This window comes from Uloborus diversus, chromosome 5 (assembly GCF_026930045.1).
Source record: "Uloborus diversus isolate 005 chromosome 5, Udiv.v.3.1, whole genome shotgun sequence".
NCBI classification, from domain to species: domain Eukaryota; kingdom Metazoa; phylum Arthropoda; class Arachnida; order Araneae; family Uloboridae; genus Uloborus; species Uloborus diversus.
The window spans coordinates 145357631-145374611 of record NC_072735.1 but is presented as its reverse complement, the minus strand read 5'-3'; the positions used below and the strand labels follow the sequence as shown (position 1 = coordinate 145374611).

The 16981-nt window shown below is 32.7% G+C and overlaps 1 protein-coding gene across 1 annotated transcript in view; it reads right to left on the bottom strand.

Annotated features, from left to right (window-relative positions):
- LOC129223378 (growth/differentiation factor 8-like) overlaps window positions 1-16335 on the bottom strand; it is a 58063-nt gene extending 41728 nt beyond the window's left edge. Inside the window, exon 1 of the mRNA XM_054857957.1 lies at window positions 15760-16335. Within this exon, the coding sequence (XP_054713932.1) occupies window positions 15760-16210 (451 nt within the window). The 5' untranslated portion in view covers window positions 16211-16335. The remainder of the gene's footprint in view (window positions 1-15759) is intronic.
- Window positions 16336-16981: the final 646 nt, after the last annotated feature.

Sequence of the window (16981 nt, the reverse complement as noted above, 5' to 3'; positions counted from 1 at the left end):
GACATAATTATTGCTGATATGATGAATTTTCCGAATTTTCGATTGCTGAACATCGCTAATTTATGATCGAAAACTAAAACGCATTATTATTTTCATCGCAGAAAAATTATTTTCAATTATGCACAGATAGTTTTGAGAAATTTATTTATTTTCCGTTTCAATTTGCGCTACCGACATGATCCTTCATTTGGTCGAAACAGAAAAGTAAAGATTGGAAAATTCTTACATGTAATTCTATAGAACTGAAGAGAAAACTCTCTATTGAAACTTATACATTGCATGTCGGCAACCCGATCGACCGGTCGATCGCGATAATATTTTTTCCTTGGTTTCTATCGGAGTACCATTTTTTGAAACAAAATTAGGTTTAACGTCCAAACTATTTGAAAAATTTCCAAAATTTTTATGTTCAACGGAATTTTTTACGGTCACTATTTTATCATTTTTAAAACAAGCAATATACTTAAGGGCGAAAATATTTCTATGTGAGTTAACAGTGTTCAGGTAACATTATTTTTATTAAATTGAAGCAACTATTTAATATGTAGTAAGTCTATTTGGTAATATTTTGCCTATTATTTGAAGTCAGCATAATCTCAACTTAACCGCGAATGCAACACGACCGTTTAACCCCCTCCCCCCCCCTCCAAGTCGATCTTCGTATTCACTGAACTTGGAAAGTAGATCTTTAATCAGTTACGGTTGCCAACCGCTGACATAAAAGGTTTCCTAAAGCGCAATCCATTGGAGCCAAATCAATGTTTTTTACTGTAAATAACCATCCCGGAAGTTTGCGTTCCAGACATGATATGAAAACTTGGGACAAGCATAAATTGCTTTTTTTATCGATGTAAATTCATTTTTGTTCTAAAACACAAGAGTCAATCCTCATAGATAAACATAAAACACGCCACTTCATTTTATGTTTGTTTCTACCGCAATGTTTTAAAATGCACAGGATTTTTTTGAAATTTTGAATTGGAACGTGGAACAGTTACCGACATGATTTTGGAGCCACAAATTGAGTTCTAATGTCATATATTAAAGTAAAAGCTCAAAATTGTGTCCGAAGTTTACTATATGAAAAAAAAAATATTTTCGGTTTTTAATTGGAAGAGTTTGGGAAATTCATCTGGGACTTAAATTAGCACTTTTCCTGATATTCACTCGTTAATGCTCAATTCATATGGATACATTAGCTTACAGCTGCAGCATACATTATAGCATATAATGTATGCATTGTCCAAGTTTTCATACCATGGTTTCATACATGGTCCAAGTTTTCATACCATGTCTGGAGCGCCAACTTCCGGGATGGTTATTTCTAACAAAAAACATTTATTTGGCTCCAATGGTCTGCGCAGGATGAAGCCTTTTATGTGATGTATAAGTTTCAATCGAGAGTTTTCACTTCATTTGTATAGAATTACAGCATACATTATAGCTTATAGCATACATTAAGTCTCTTTATTTTGTTTGATTAGAACCAAGTTTCGTTCAGTTTAAGGGCAAACTTACATTATCTCATGCTTAAGATAAGATTTGACTAGCAAACCTTACTGAAGTATTTGTAAACAATAAAGGAATTTATGTCCAGATAAAAGTTTTTAACTTAACTGTCTATTGAATTGAAATTTATAAATAGCAAGCTCAGTAAATGTGCTAAAGAATCCTTTCCTAGCATTGGAAAAACACCGGGAAAAGTGAAACAAAGATTAAATGAGGGGAAAAAATATACATTCACTGCAGGAGAAAGGCTGTTAATGTACTCAAAATTGAATCTGAAGAAATACACAGGATGCGAAGTTGAATGACAGTTTGAAATTTGCACATTAAGCTCAAAAATAATAGCCGTTTCTTTCAACTATTGACCATTTTTATTGCCATGTTGTTAAACACACTGCTATTGTTAGCAAAAGTGAGATGTTGTCACCGAGTGGTTCCTTGTCTGAAACATGCGGTCAAACGGGGCCTATATCTTTCACCAAGGGGTCCCAAGCTCCGTCCCCGGCTTGGGTCTGGGTCATGAGAGTGAACGCATCATCTATCTCGTGCTATATGGCGAGAGATCCCTTTCAAGCTAAAAGGTTGGGAGTTGGTGGAGATGACGGCAGACCAAAAAAAGAAAAAAAAATATGGAGATGAAAAGAAGAATTGAAAATAACAACTTATCAATCAGTACCCCGAATGTCATGAATTACCTTTCTTCTTTTCATTAAAGTAAATATAAAATTTTTGATTATGTTTTTGAGCTTATCAAATGTGGTTTAGTATTCTTTTACATTGATAATAAAGTATTTAATTTTTTTGTGCTTGATAGTACATTTGCTTTCAGTAGAATATGATGAAGATTCTGTAATTGTAAATTTGTTTTGTTTTGCAACTTTGGATATTTTATTAACATTACTGTCGGTTCAAAAATAATCTGTTTAAATTTTTCCTTCATCCAACAAGCGGATAGAAACAACGACTTAGATAGCCCAAATTAGAAAGCAATGTGCAGCATTTTTTGTTTAGACTGGTATTTTCATTCCAGATAAGTTAAAACGATAAATTTTCTCAGCTATCGGTTTCAGAATTATCTTTTTCTGGAATTTGCACAGCAAGTTAAGCTTTAGTATGAACGTTGGCAAAACAGCAAACTAACTACGTTTTAGAATTTTGATTATGCATTTCCCAATTTTTGATTATTGCAAGCAAAGGTACAGCTTGTCAAATGCTCAAAAATAACTAATTGCTGGTGTATTGTAATGGTTTTTGAGCTTTTTAATACGTTTCAATAAAGTTAGATGCATAAAGTATTAAACAAATAAGGGTGCAAATATTTACTGATTTTAAAATGATTTTTCCCAATATTTAATAACCTTTCATCAGACTCTTATTATGGTGAATTCCAGCGGTAACGGATGGACGATTTTTACAAAGAAATCGATGGATTTCTGCCTGTGAGCATATCAAAATACATATTTTTTCAAAAACTGATGCATAGACTTTTATACACATCATAGTAAGTTGCTAAAAAAAAACAGTCAGGAATTTTTCCTGAATAACTTTTTTTTAAATCAAATTTAAAAAACGGTAACGGAAGGACATTTTTGCTACATGATTTTTATACTATGATGTTCTCCCCGAAAGTTCAGCTAAACTATAAAAGGGAAAATTGTATAAAAATTAGAGCACATACGGGAGTGTTCAATCATTACAATTTCACCTCTAGTTTTAAAAAATAATTATTTTTAGCATATAAATTATGCATTTGTTAAGGGTATCGGAAGGACAAGAAGTCCAAAGCAATTAAACATGGTAAATTTCAAATTAAAAACTTTTATTCAGCTAATACAGCAGTCTGAAATAAAATCTAATGCCTGAGCCATCTGTTAGTTCTGAATTCTTTAAATACTCAATAATTTTATCATAATCCATAGAACATTTATCTTCTTTCTCAGGAAATACAGAGATCCTTTCCACATTATTACGCATTCTGAAACAAGCTATTTCTATTCCTTTATCTTCTATATGAAATACCTGTCCAATATTGCTCTTTGTTAATTTCTTTTCCTTCCATCGAACTAACAAAACTTGTCTAAATATTAATGAAATTAATGAATCATTTTGGCATATTCTTTATGATTTGGTGTTTTTGATTCAGCTGTATCTTCATTCTTAACATTATTCATAACTGTTCTCAGTCTGTTGACTTTGAACTGAAATTTCCTTCGATTTTTTGAAGTACTTACTACATTCAATAACATAACTTGTTACAGGGTACAAATAGTGCATATTTTGTGTGTCAGGATGAGAATGGATATTACTCCATCTTTGTGAACGTTGACTTTGAATTTACTGATCTCCTCGTAGTACGTTTAACAGTTAAACCAGTGCCCTCAACAGTCCTTTCCTGTGACTTGTGGCGACAAATCTGAAAACAGTTTCAATATTGTATTGTTCCAATGTAAATTTTAAGTTTGTAAAAAAAAATTTCTGCTTGAACTGGCTTGTCATATCACAAACATGTCATACCAAAATGATTTTCACACGCATAGAAATTTTTAAACGTAGTTTTCATGATTTTCATCACATACAATGGAAAAAATAAAATCACAAAACACTTTTTTTTTAATTTAAATAAAAGTTGATTTTTTAAATAAAAGCACTAATAATTTTTGTTCTAATATTACTTATATATTTTTTAAATGTGACTACTAACTTTAAACAATAGTTTTTTTTCTACTAGAATTCTTAAATATTACTCTGTATCAGCTTATAGATGAATATCCTTCCGTTAAAATATTTTTTTTTATGCTTCCGTTACCATTAAAAACCATATAAGTTAAATATCTATTAAAATTTTTACTATGTCTAATTGACAAGGGACAAAATTCTGCTTTGCATAAAAAAACATTAGTTTCTATACCCACAGGTTCTTGGTTAACTAATTGAGATGTAGTATCTCGGTAACGGAAGGACATCAAATTGTCACCTCAGTAATGCACCTATTTCACGGTTGAAATAAAAGAAATTTGATATTTCTTACCAAAAAGTTTAAATAGACATTCAAAAGATAAAAGTTAACCTAAATATTATTTGCTAATAAAAAGTTTATTCAAATTACAGTATGCAACAAAACAGATTTCTTGCTCTGTAAAAACATTAAGAGAAAACTTGATTCTGCACTTGATTTTCTTAAAGTCATCAAACTATTAAGGAAAAACAGGTTAAGATTCAAGAAATTTATTTATTTCTGACGAGAATGGTACATGGAAAGTGGCAGAATATTAATTTTTAAAGTTCAAGTGTCATGTTTCCTTTTTCCTGGAATTCACCTTAGATGGTAAGTTATAGTCACACAATTAATTGTTTACAATGTTTCGAGTAGATTTGAAGCGATTTTGAATTGAAGTATTGATAAGAAACTTTGCGGTTTATATTATTAAAAAAAAGTTGACAATAACATGGCTTTTGTGGCAAAACATTTTTTGAAAAAGTCAAAGAAACTTCCAGTTTTTCGTAATACTAATCGATTTACTTTAGAACTGTGGATACTGATAATTCAGAGATCCTCATCCCCCAAGAGCAGTGGCGTACCCCTCAAAACCTACAGAGCTCCCCTAAGAAGAATACAGTAAGACCTCCTCCCTCAAAAAAGAGAGCAACACCCCCTAAAACAAACCTTGTTAAAAATTTCAGTGACGCAGTAAGCGACATGACTACAGACTACCCTCCTCGTGGACACCCCCGCTTATCGGATCTGCTTGTAAAAAGTGTAATTAATTAACATTTCTTCTGATGTCGTACATTAAAAAGTTTCGTTCTTTTTTAACGCAAAGAACAAATGTGTCACATGATGCCGTGAAAATGTTAGTTATGGTGTAAAATTGTTTTGCCATGCAAATTCTGGAATCATGCTCTTGTGCATAATCTTTACTAATAATAAAGCTGAAAGTCTGTGTCTCTGGATGTCTGGATCTGTGTTACGCTCATAGCGCCTAGACCTTTCGGCCAATTTTATGAATTTTGACACAAAATTAATTCGTAGCATGGAGGTGAGCACCTCGATTTTTCGAAACTCCTATTTTGTTCTTTTTCTATGATTTTATTTTTTAATATGAACTAGCAAATTAACATAGCATTTTGGAGCGAAATTCATCATCCATTGTAAGTAAATATACAGACGAACCAAATGAATTTTTAATTTTCTACTACGGCAAAGCCGTGCGAGTACCGTTAGTGTTAAAATAAAAGTAGCATCAACTCATTAATTTCTGGGTTTTTTTTTACAACATAAAAATAGCATTAAATGTCGTTTTTGTTTGGATCTAACAACATTTACTTTAGAAATGTTGAGTGATTACTTAATGGGCAACAAGTAAACACTTTAAAAAGGAAACTGCTAGTTGACAATGTAAATATTTTCCCCACAAAGTTTGGAACAATTACTCATTTTCTCAAAAAATATCTTTTCAATGCGAAAACATTTTCGACAGGAAAATTTAGTCCTACATTTTAATGCTAGGAATGTAACAGATATCCGGTCAACATACTGCATCCGGTGTATTCGACCATTTTATCGGAAAACTCGGCAGATACGTAAGCAATATGTTGAATTATATGCAATGTGAAACATGAGTATAATTTAATATAAAATAAGGTAGTAAAGTGCTCAGTGTCAAGTTTTTTTTTTTTTTTTTTGAATATATTAGATAACATATTTTTGTCATGTAAGTAAATTCAAAGAAAACGTGACGACAAACTTTGCGCTTTTGTTTTTCAAGGTCAGTAAGTTATGATGTAGCAAGAAGTTCCGTCAAGGACCTAAGCAAGCCTAAAAGATGTTTCAACGTTAAATTGCACAAGTTTACAGGGTACGCTTCGGAGTCACAAGGAACTTTTTTCTCAATTATGCTCATTTCATTTGCACTCAAAAAAAAAAAAAAAAAAAAGGGTTTCTTGTAACCCCGAAACACAATTAAAATATTTTAAAAAACATTTAGCATCAGGTCAATGTTCCCTCAATCAGCTAGGGTTTCATATTACTTCAAACATTCCTTTTTAACATTCAAAACTGATTTCCAAAAAGACAATATGCCCTCCATGTGGAAAAAAAAGGGTTGATGGTACAGTATTTATACATTTGTACCAATTAAATTAATTTTCTCAAATGTTGGGTATTACATTTCAGTAAGTTTCAACTACTTTTTTTCCCCCCATTTATTTAGAAATTTAGTCAGCATCTAAAAAAAAATTCTCCCAAGATATAATTTAAAATCTCAATAGGTAAGAAATAAATAAATGAGGAAGTTAAGTAAGAGCACTTTATGTACAATGCAATTGCAGCTAATATTTTAGTTTTTCTTTAAAATTATTCTTAGTTCTATTTTAAAAGAAAAAAAATGAATAAGTAAAAATAAAAAGTATTTCTAAATAAGTAGTTTTAAATCGGCAATAATATCGTTTTCAACTCTTTCTTTCGGGGGGGGGGGTAAAAAATAAAGCATTTCAAATTAACTTTTTGCTGTTGCCAAACATAAAACTTTAATTGAAACTTTAGAGCAAAAAAAAAAAAAAAAAAAACTTGTCAGAACAGTTGTAAAGCCATTTGCGCTTTGAATTCATCTCATTTTAATTCAATCAGTTATACTTTGATTTGCATCAATGTTAAACCTAAGAGAAATAACTTGTTTTCTAGTTATGCATACAAAGAACTAAAAATGTATTTGGAATCTTGGCATTTAAAAATATACAGTGGCTCCCAAAAGTGTTCGTACACCTACGACTTTCAATGAAATAGGACCCTCGCCATTGGTTAGTATTAATATTTCGGAACAGGTATTTAATTATAAGGTCTATGATCAATTTTCAACAAAACTACATAAAAATGTTTTTAAAAAATATTAAAACTCATTTTTTTTAAATAAAAAACCAAAAAGTGCCGGAAATTTTATCTCACAAAAGTCTTCGTTCACTTTAAAAAATGTCTATATATTATTGAATAACCTAACTTTTTATTAAGTTATTAATTAATAGAATATCATGCAGTATCAACAACACCTCTTAAACGTCTGGGAATATATTTAATTGCTTTTTCTTTCTTTTTTTTGCGTAATTTCTGAGTAAGTGTTCAACCACACATCGAGTGTTACTGTTTCTAGCTCTACTTTCGTTTCAAAGCCGTATTTTCGTAATCTAGCCACCAGATATCTCTAAATATGTTAGATTAAGTTTAAATCTGGAGATTGAGGGGGTATTTTCTAAACTTTAGGACAATTTTCGAGGCACTAGACACAATAGTTGAAAACCATGTTCTTCTTATAGTTATTTCGATAAAAAACAAAGTTGTTTGCGATAACCAAATTTTTGGCTAAGAGTTTAAAATTGGTTTTTAAAATATTTAAATAAACAGCATGATTCATTATTTCATCAAAAAATTCCAAACTACCAAGTCCTGATGCTGATATGAACCCTCACACAAAAATACTTTCACCGTCCTGATTAACTGATCCAACTAAGTTCTCAAGATTAAGTTCCTCATTTTTTCTTCTATTTACAATTATGCAACAATTCAACCAAAAGTGTTGAATTTATTTTCGTGTGTAAGTAAGACGTAATTCCAAAACGTTTTGAGCTTATTTATCATTGATTTTGCGACGAAAAGCATAAGCTTTCTGTTTTTCGCATGATCAAGAAAATTTCTGCAGGAAGAGGTCCCATTTAATCCAGCTAATCAGAGAACTTGGCGAACAATTTTAAGCGAAAATTAAATGTAAAATGTTTCATTTAACTTTGCAGAATCTTTTACAGTACTCAAATGTGTATTTTTCACACATTTTTTAACTTTAAAACTCTGATCACGCTTTGTCAACTTTGCCGGTTGACCTTTTCTTTCCTTGTTTTCAAGCCGATTCCTTTCTTTAAAGCAGCGGTTCCCAACCTTTTTCTCTTTGCGAACCCCTTGGAACAGGCAAAAAAGTTCGCGAACCCCCTGATGTTGAAATTAGTAACATGTAAGAAACAATAAAAAAACAGCATGTTTGCTTTCCATTTTCTGCAGCATTTGATTGCAATAAACAAAAATATAATTGTAAAATATCATTAAGTGCAAACATTAATAAAAAGTTAAAAGCATCTACAAGAAAAATTATAAACAAGAAGTTTTATAAATCAACTATTTTTTTAAGCATACTTTAAATTGGGGAAAAAATCCTTAATGCGATATTTGTGGCTGTTTGACGGAACAAAGAAACTGAAAGTTTGGTTCAATGTCTGACAGTTTGAGTCTTAAATCAGGCTCTGCATTCAATCTGCTTCGGTATTTATCTTTGAGATAAGTATAGGAGGAAAATCCTTTCTCGCACAGATATGTTGTACAAAATGGTAATAAAATTCGAATTGCTTTTTTGAACAAAACGGTATAGTCATTTCTTACACTGAGCCAGAAGTCAATTAACGAGAGCTCTTTAAAGGTAGTTTTCAATGAATTATCACAGGATAACTCGATGAGCATTTCCTTTTCAGGTAATGTCAGGGTGTTCTCTAAGCATGGATTTCCTTCAAAGGATTGCGTATCCAGTTGTTTGAGAGAGGGACGTTATGCCTATTAGGAAAATACTCGTCAAAAGTTAGTTCAAGATGTTGCAGATGTTCACATACATTTCTTTTAACGCTTTCATCAAGTTTCATTGAGTTTTCTGATAAAAAACTACTAAGAGAAGTGAAACAAGAAAACTCACCCATTTCCAGGCATTGGATCCAGAAATTCAATTTTTTTACCATAGCTTCAATTTTATCATATACAACGAAAATATTAACAACTGCACCTTGCAAGGATAGATTTAATTCATTTAATTTTGAAAAGATGTCAGCTAAATATGCAAGCCTTTGCATCCAAAGAGGATCGAATATGCAAGTGGACAAGTGAAATGGATGATCAACAAAAAATGCTTGGACTTCTGACTTCAATTCAAATAAGCGTGTCAAAATTTTGCCACGGGAAAGCCATCTAACTTCTGTGTGAAGAAGTAAAGTAACATGAAGGCTTCTCAATTCCTCACAAAGCGCGTGAAATAGAGGCAGTTTGTGGCACGTGATTTTATGAAATTTACAATTTTTACCTCATCATTCAAAGTAGCGGATAATTCTGCGGGAATACGCTTACATGCTAATGCTTGTCTATGAATGCAGCAATGAGTCCATTCAATTTTCTCGTTGATCTTTACTCGCACCACAAAGCCAACAAATTTTCCTGTCATTGATTTTGCACCATCCGTGCACACACCCACACACAAAGACCAATCTATTCCATTGTCTTCAAAGTAACTGTTGACCAGTTCGAAAATTGCTTCTCCAGTTGTGTTGGTTTTCAAAGGTTTTGCAAATAGTACATCTTCTTTAATTGTATCGTTAAAAATATACCTAACATAGACAAGTAATATTGCAGCGTTTGCTACATCAGTCGACTCATCAAGCTGGATCGCAAAATTATTCTCTTTTATTCTATTCACAAGTTCTTTCTCCACATTACTTGCCAAATCAGTAATTCTGCGTGATACTGTGTTGTTTGATAGCGGAACCAGGTCAATTTTTTTTGCTGACTTTTCTCCCAGCATACACTTAGCAATATCTTTAGCACACGGTCCAATTAAATTTTCTGCAATTGTAAGTGGCTGTCCAGATCTTGCAATTCTATAACTGACTCGATATGAAGCTTCAAGGGCCATTTTACTATCTTCGTTGGATTCTAACAGGAACGTAGAGACGCTACACTTTTTATTATATTCCAATTTTCTTTTAAAATATTCGATAGGTTTGTCCTTGTGTGTCGGATGCTTTGTTTCGAGGTGTCTTCTCAGAAGTGACGGTTTCAAACTGCTGTTCGCTAGAACTTCGTTGCAGAGAAGACAAAGCGGTCTAGGTTCAGACTCTTCTCCAGTAAAATAAAAGCCCATTTGTAAATAGTGACTGTCATGTTTTCGCTTTTTTCCTTTTTTCTCCCCTAGTTCACTTTTCTGTTTAGTCGGGGGGGGGGGGGGGCGGGCGGCAGTTCATTATAGCTATCTATTTCAATATCCTGTGTTGATTCGAAAGTTACGCTGATGTTGAGGGTTGATCGATTGACTGCTTGTCCATTTGTCGCTCAACCAAACTACCAGTTTTCAACCATCGATCCATAACAGCAGAAAGTTATTAAATCATAAAAATTACCAACACGATTATAACTTAACAGAGTAGCAAGTTCACGTAGCAAAACCAATTGCAAACAAAATCACTTGTTTTCAAGCATCTCTAAAGTATCTCTAAATACGTCTTAACAACTATTTCCCCAGAACTATGAGCATGCTGATGTTATATATTTTTGAAAACGAACAGATGGGTAAAATCCAGTAATAAATTTTAAGTTTGGAGCCTTTTGCTGTCATGTCTGCTATTCGATGACTGAATTCGACGGAAATTCCCGAGTTATATTTCAACCAGATTAGAAATAATACCCCTATGATGCATTGTTTGAGAATTCTTTATTTTTTTCGACATATGTATATTATGTATATTGTTTGATTGACTCCACGCGATGGCGCCTTTTTAAGGTCATCGTGATCCCTGCCACAGCTTAATACAACGTTTCTGCATGGCGCCTCGCAATAAAGAAGGAAGGATATCTCTTTTTGTTGTCTATCGGAAAAAAAAAATGAGAAAATTTCTTTTTAACCAAGATTATAAAACCGCTGAAAGATTTTTTTTTTTTTTTTTTTGAGCTTAATACTAGAGTCTGGCGCGTTTTCAAATTGAAAAAAAAATTTAGTAACTGTGTGCAAATTGAATATTTTATAATTTTTTACCAAACTAGGAAAAATCCGCCATTGCACCGAAATTTTCGCGAACCCCCTTCCTGCACCTCGCGAACCCCTGGGGGTTCGCGAACCACCGGTTGGGAACCTCTGCTTTAAAGCATTTTATCAAGCTCTTTATAATAGAATGGAATAAATTAACTAATTTAGAGACATTTCAAGTCGATTTACCGCTACTGTAAAGAAAAAAAATCAAATTTCGAATGGTGTTTGTCGTTTTTTACGAATACCAGCCATTTTAAAGAAATAAGCACAATATTAAGTAATAAATAAACAAAAAATAAAGCCAAATGACTTTTAAGGGTCACCACAATGCAAAAATAATAAAAAAAAAAACCATATGATTTTAATTATGAATTTATTCGAAAATATTTGAGTGTACGATTACTTTTGTGGCGAGTAATTTCTCTGTCTCTTCGTTTTTTGACCCATTTCAAAAAGAAGATCCGTTAAAATTTTGAAAAAAGTACTGGGTTGTATTTAGAATGACATAGGCACGATGTGAAAAAATATTGGACTTCATATTCGAATTCAGTTTCGCGTTATTTTGATTTTACTAAAAAATTTCAAAGTGTACGAATACTTTTGGGAGCCACTGTATTTTAGCGTGAAAATATTCTTTAGTTTTTTAACTTTAGACGTAAAAATTGCTGAATCGTTCAAAATTTGTTTTTGAAATAACCAGGTAAAAAAAATCTATTATGAACATATTTTACGTCAAAAGCTCTTTCAAATAAAGTTAAATTGAAGCAAACCAGCTTTTTAGTTCTATATAAATAGCCTTACATTTCCCATTGCGGCTGATGTTAAGTTTTATTGTGAAGTTAAAAATGGAACGAAAAATTATTCAAATGAAAAATTAAAAATGGAAATGTAATTTCTTGGCCAAGATCTTTCTCACAAAAAAAAAAAAAAAGCTTCTCAAATTAAATTATTTTCTCAAATGTTATTAGGAAGAGCAGGATAGGCATACCAAAAAGATAGACAGACAACCGACTGACATATCTTTCCCCATCTACTTTGAAAATTTAATTTTTCAATTTTTTTTTAACGTTATTCACCTTCATTTTAAACTTTTTTATCGATATTTTTTACCTACATTAAACCTTTTTTCATCTTATTCTTATTTTTTTTTCGGGAAAGTAGGCCAAGAAAGAGTTATTGTTCAGAATCCTCTAGCAGAATTCAGCTGCACTATTTTTTCTTCAAATATTAATTAACCCTGCTTCTGAGAATAATTCCTTACTGCATACTATGTTGGTCAATGAAGAAGCGCATTTTTGGTCTAGTATAAACAACGTAGAGAAATTAGTTGTATTGATTTTCCATTAAATCAGTGAAGATGTATTTTTTTCAACTACTGGTTTTTAACTCTTAAAGAGGTCATTCACCTAACATAATATCATTACTCTTTTCCTCATCAACTTTAGTTGCAATGGTACTCTAAGATGACATAATTTTGGTTTTATCTATTATTAAAAAAAAGGGCAAAGAAATTTTGAAATTGTGTCTGTGGTGTCCCAAGCCTAGAAGACCCCATAGCACTTACAGCTTTGAAATTTATGACAAAATTGTTTCGGACCCCGGTATTTTTTTTTTTTTTTTTGAAACTTCATTTTTTAAATTTTTTATGCTAAAATATCGCATAAATTGCATAGTAAGGAGATGAAAGATTTCCCTTTGCATTTTATGTCATTCTAAAGAGAAACATTTCTGCACAAGATAATGTTTGTTCAAATTTTCTGAATATATTAGAGCAGGAGAAATAATTGTTACTAATTCAGCGAATATCCTAGGCTACACTCAGTTTTAACATGGGGATAAAGAGCAAAAGATTACTGGAGCCCATGAATTTTCAAACAATCAAAACAGCTGTTTCACTTGGCATAGGAGCTTTCTTAGAACTTACAGCTGTGAAATTTGGTGCAAGTCAGTTGGAACCACAGAAAAGGGGGTACTCCTCAAAACTTTTTTGTTTCTTAAAAAGTAATAATTTTGTTGCGAGTAATTGAAGTTTTTTTCTTCTTCGAATGGGAGCGGAATTCTTATATTGTTCTAATTATAATGCGCTCCTTAATTAGAGAAAGGTGAGCTTCAACGAGCAGGGGTGTAGCCCTCTGATGATTAAAAAAATAGTACTTAATCAGATTAAGATATTGAATACAGTGAAACCTATGTATAACGATACTGTCTATAACGATAACCTGTCTATAACACTATTTTTTTTGGCACCAGCAAAATGTCAGCATGAATAATCAAACTGTTTACAACGATAACCTGTCTATCACGATATTTTTTTTTTTGGTCCCAGCAGTATTGTTGTAGACAGGTTTTACTACTGAAAATGAAAAATCATAATAAATAAATAAATAAAATACGATGGAAAATTTTTAAATAAAATGAACTACAAATCAATAGCAAATTAATATTTAAAAAATAGAGGAGAGAAGCAAACTGACATCCGGAAGAATATCCAGCTGAAGTTCTATCTGGATGTCCAGCACTCGATATCCAATCAAACTGATATCCGTTGTATCACTAAGTAATGTCGGTGTGTAAATAATAAAGAATTATAAACTTTTTTTTAAAAGCATACAGATTCAAAATGCAAAAATATTACTCATGTTTTTATACTCAAAACATAAGCAAATAATTTTTAATTTTCATTATTTTTAATAACTATTGTCATTTGGTCAAAAGTTAAAAAAAAAAAATGCATTGGCCAAGAGGTAAAGACTTAAAAACGTATTTTTTTCCCCTCAAAAATTCAAATTTAGTTCACTCATGAACAATAACTTATCATTTGAAGAAATTAATCAAACTTTTAGTTATTTGTAAGCATGCAAAAGAAAAAAAATATCCGGTATCAGAAATCTAGATCTTTAATCTGAATTCTGAAGTTATTTCAGATCTGCACGTGTTTGATGCCTAAAGTTGCGTTATGCATTAAAAAAAAAAAAAAAAAAAAAAACATTTTTAACACCTATCTAAATTTTCATTTTGCATTGGGAAAAAAAGGCTATATTGTTCATTGGCAGCAAACGGAGTACATAACTCTCGATCCAGGATTAAACATACGTAAGCTGTTTTTCAAGTCGCTGGTCTCACTGAAACGCCAGTCCCGTTTGAGTGGGTCTCGATTAATAAAATAACTAGTTGTTTTTTATAGTTAGAAAAATTGCCTACAATTAATCTCTAGAATTATTTTAAAACATAAAAGTATTTTGAAACCAGGTGAAAATCAAAATTTTGTTTTTAGAGAACTTCTCTTTGTGAATTGAGTGAATACAATCGGAAAAAAAAATCATTAGACCAATTTCAGAAATAAATATTTGATGATAAATAGCTTTTAAGTATTCGTCAAGAACAAGAGCAGTCCGTTGGAATAAGGTATGTGAGGGGAAAAAAAAAGAAAAAAACGTAGAAAGTACATGGTGAAAAAACACTTTTTTAATTGAGGACTTGAATTAAAGAAAGCCTCAAAAACCGGGATTACATGGAGTTCGAACAGTTCATAATTTGCAATTATATTCTTGCGCTTTAAACTACTTTATTAAATGTAAAATTTCTCATTTTTATTTTTAGCAGCAATGGAAAAGCTTGTCCCAAACTGACAGGACAAAGCAAGTACAATGAAAGCTTTGAAAATGTTTCTTCTTTGCCATGATTTTATTTAAGTATTAAAGTACTTAAACAAATTCACCGGAGATGATGAGTCTATTAAATTTCTAAAAGTGGGTATCTGTGCGTAAAAGTTGTAGATTCCCTGATGCCTGATCTATTGAAATGTCTCTTACGTGGCCCGAAAAAAAAGCTGAATATTTTTGCATGTCAGAGTAGTTTTTCTGGTAGCAATAGCGTATTCAGCATTTTTAGTCTGATAACGGATCATTTAGGTAAAAGTCACTTATTCTTCAGAAATTTATAGAAACAGACACACTTTTCTCAAGAAAGTCCTTTACATTCTGTTTTTTAAACACTTAATTTCATGCACGGCTAATATTTTCTCTGCGTTTAAGCCTTCATCAATCATCTTGTTAATAAAAATTTTTTAAATTCCTATTTCACATTTGAGTAACAGTAGTCAGCTGTTGTGCTTTAATGGTAACAACTGTAAATAAATTGGTTTCTTTCAACTATTAAACCTTTTCACTGTACGAAAGGGAAAAAAACGCAATCAAATCTAAGCAATTCCACGAGCAGTAAACATTGCATTATAGTATTAATATTTTTTATGTCTTTAAAATAGTGTATAATATAAAAACACTGCGATAGAAATAAGTTCAAAATATTCTTAATTGGTCTTTCAAATGAAAAACAATTACGATTTCTCAAAGATTTGCATAAAAGAAAGTAAAAAGGGGAGAAATGTAAGAAAAGAAGAATCGGTGCCAAAAGAGTTAAAGATGAAGCTACTCACTGGGTTGAGCAAACGCGAGCACTTTCTCCGCCGTGATGTAAAAGTCATCTTCCTCTCCGTACTCGGGCCCGGGAACAAAAGTTGGTGAGTCAGCCTGCATGCTGTAGTGGTCCAACAGGTTGTCCAGCGGCGGGATGTGGGGGAGATTCTTGCTCGTGATGTTGGGCGCTTCTTTTAGTCCGAGCTGGCTGAGAATCTGACTCTTGATGGACAAAATGCGTATTTCCTTGCGCTCTTTTTTTTCGTTGCAGCGACTGCAGTTGTTGCCTTGTTCCGGTATGGACGCGGGGTAGTCGTCTTCGTCCTTTTTGTCATAGTCGTCGGAGGTCTCGGCATGCAAATCCTCCAGCTTGTGAGTGTGATGCGCGAACATGGAACCACTGGGGAACACGACGGAGAGCACGTGAGCCAGGAGCAGTAGCCACTTGGAGGCTCGAAACGAAACTGCCATAGCACGGGAAGATATGAAGAAAAAAAAAAAAGTCGAACAATTTCAGGAGCGGAGAGTTCAACGCATAAGAGCGATAGTAAAGGGAGAGGGCGGGAGCTCGATGTTGAACGGAGAATTGGCCGAGATACGGCTTATCTATTCGAAGTGATGGGTGACGACTGTGTAGAGTATGACATCTACTTCCTGGCCTTTTTATAGAACGTGAAGCACTTTGAATGCGTAGACACGCCCCATACCCCCCCTGATTGGCAGAGGGCACTCCGGTTGCCCGGGAATCCAGCTAGCTGACCCCTCCTCTCCGAACCAATAGGTATGCCGAGCGCAGGCGGAAAGCTTCGCACAAACGCGCGTTTTCACCGAAAATCACGGCACCGATTTCGTTTAGCTAAGCTTCTTCCCCCGCCGAAAACTCCTTCATCGGCAAACAGCCGCAGACTGCAAATGCCATCTTCTGCCATCCTGTCTTTTTTTCGTCAGATCTCCTATCTTTTTGACTTCGGTTGTTAGTTTTTTCCGCATTTGGGAAAAGTAAACTTTGTCTCGGAAAATTGCTGAATTCAGATAGTTTTTCTGTCATAAGTTGAGAAAGTTGAACTTTGAAGTATAAATAGTGCACAAAATACATTTTGAAGTACCAAGCATGGTAAATTCGAGAACTAACTGAAGTAGTTGACAGAAAAGATTTTTTTCCTGTCCTACGCTTGACTTAAACTTTTACGCTTGAGCTCAGAGCATGCCTTTATAAAGGAAAAACAAGAAATAAATATCATT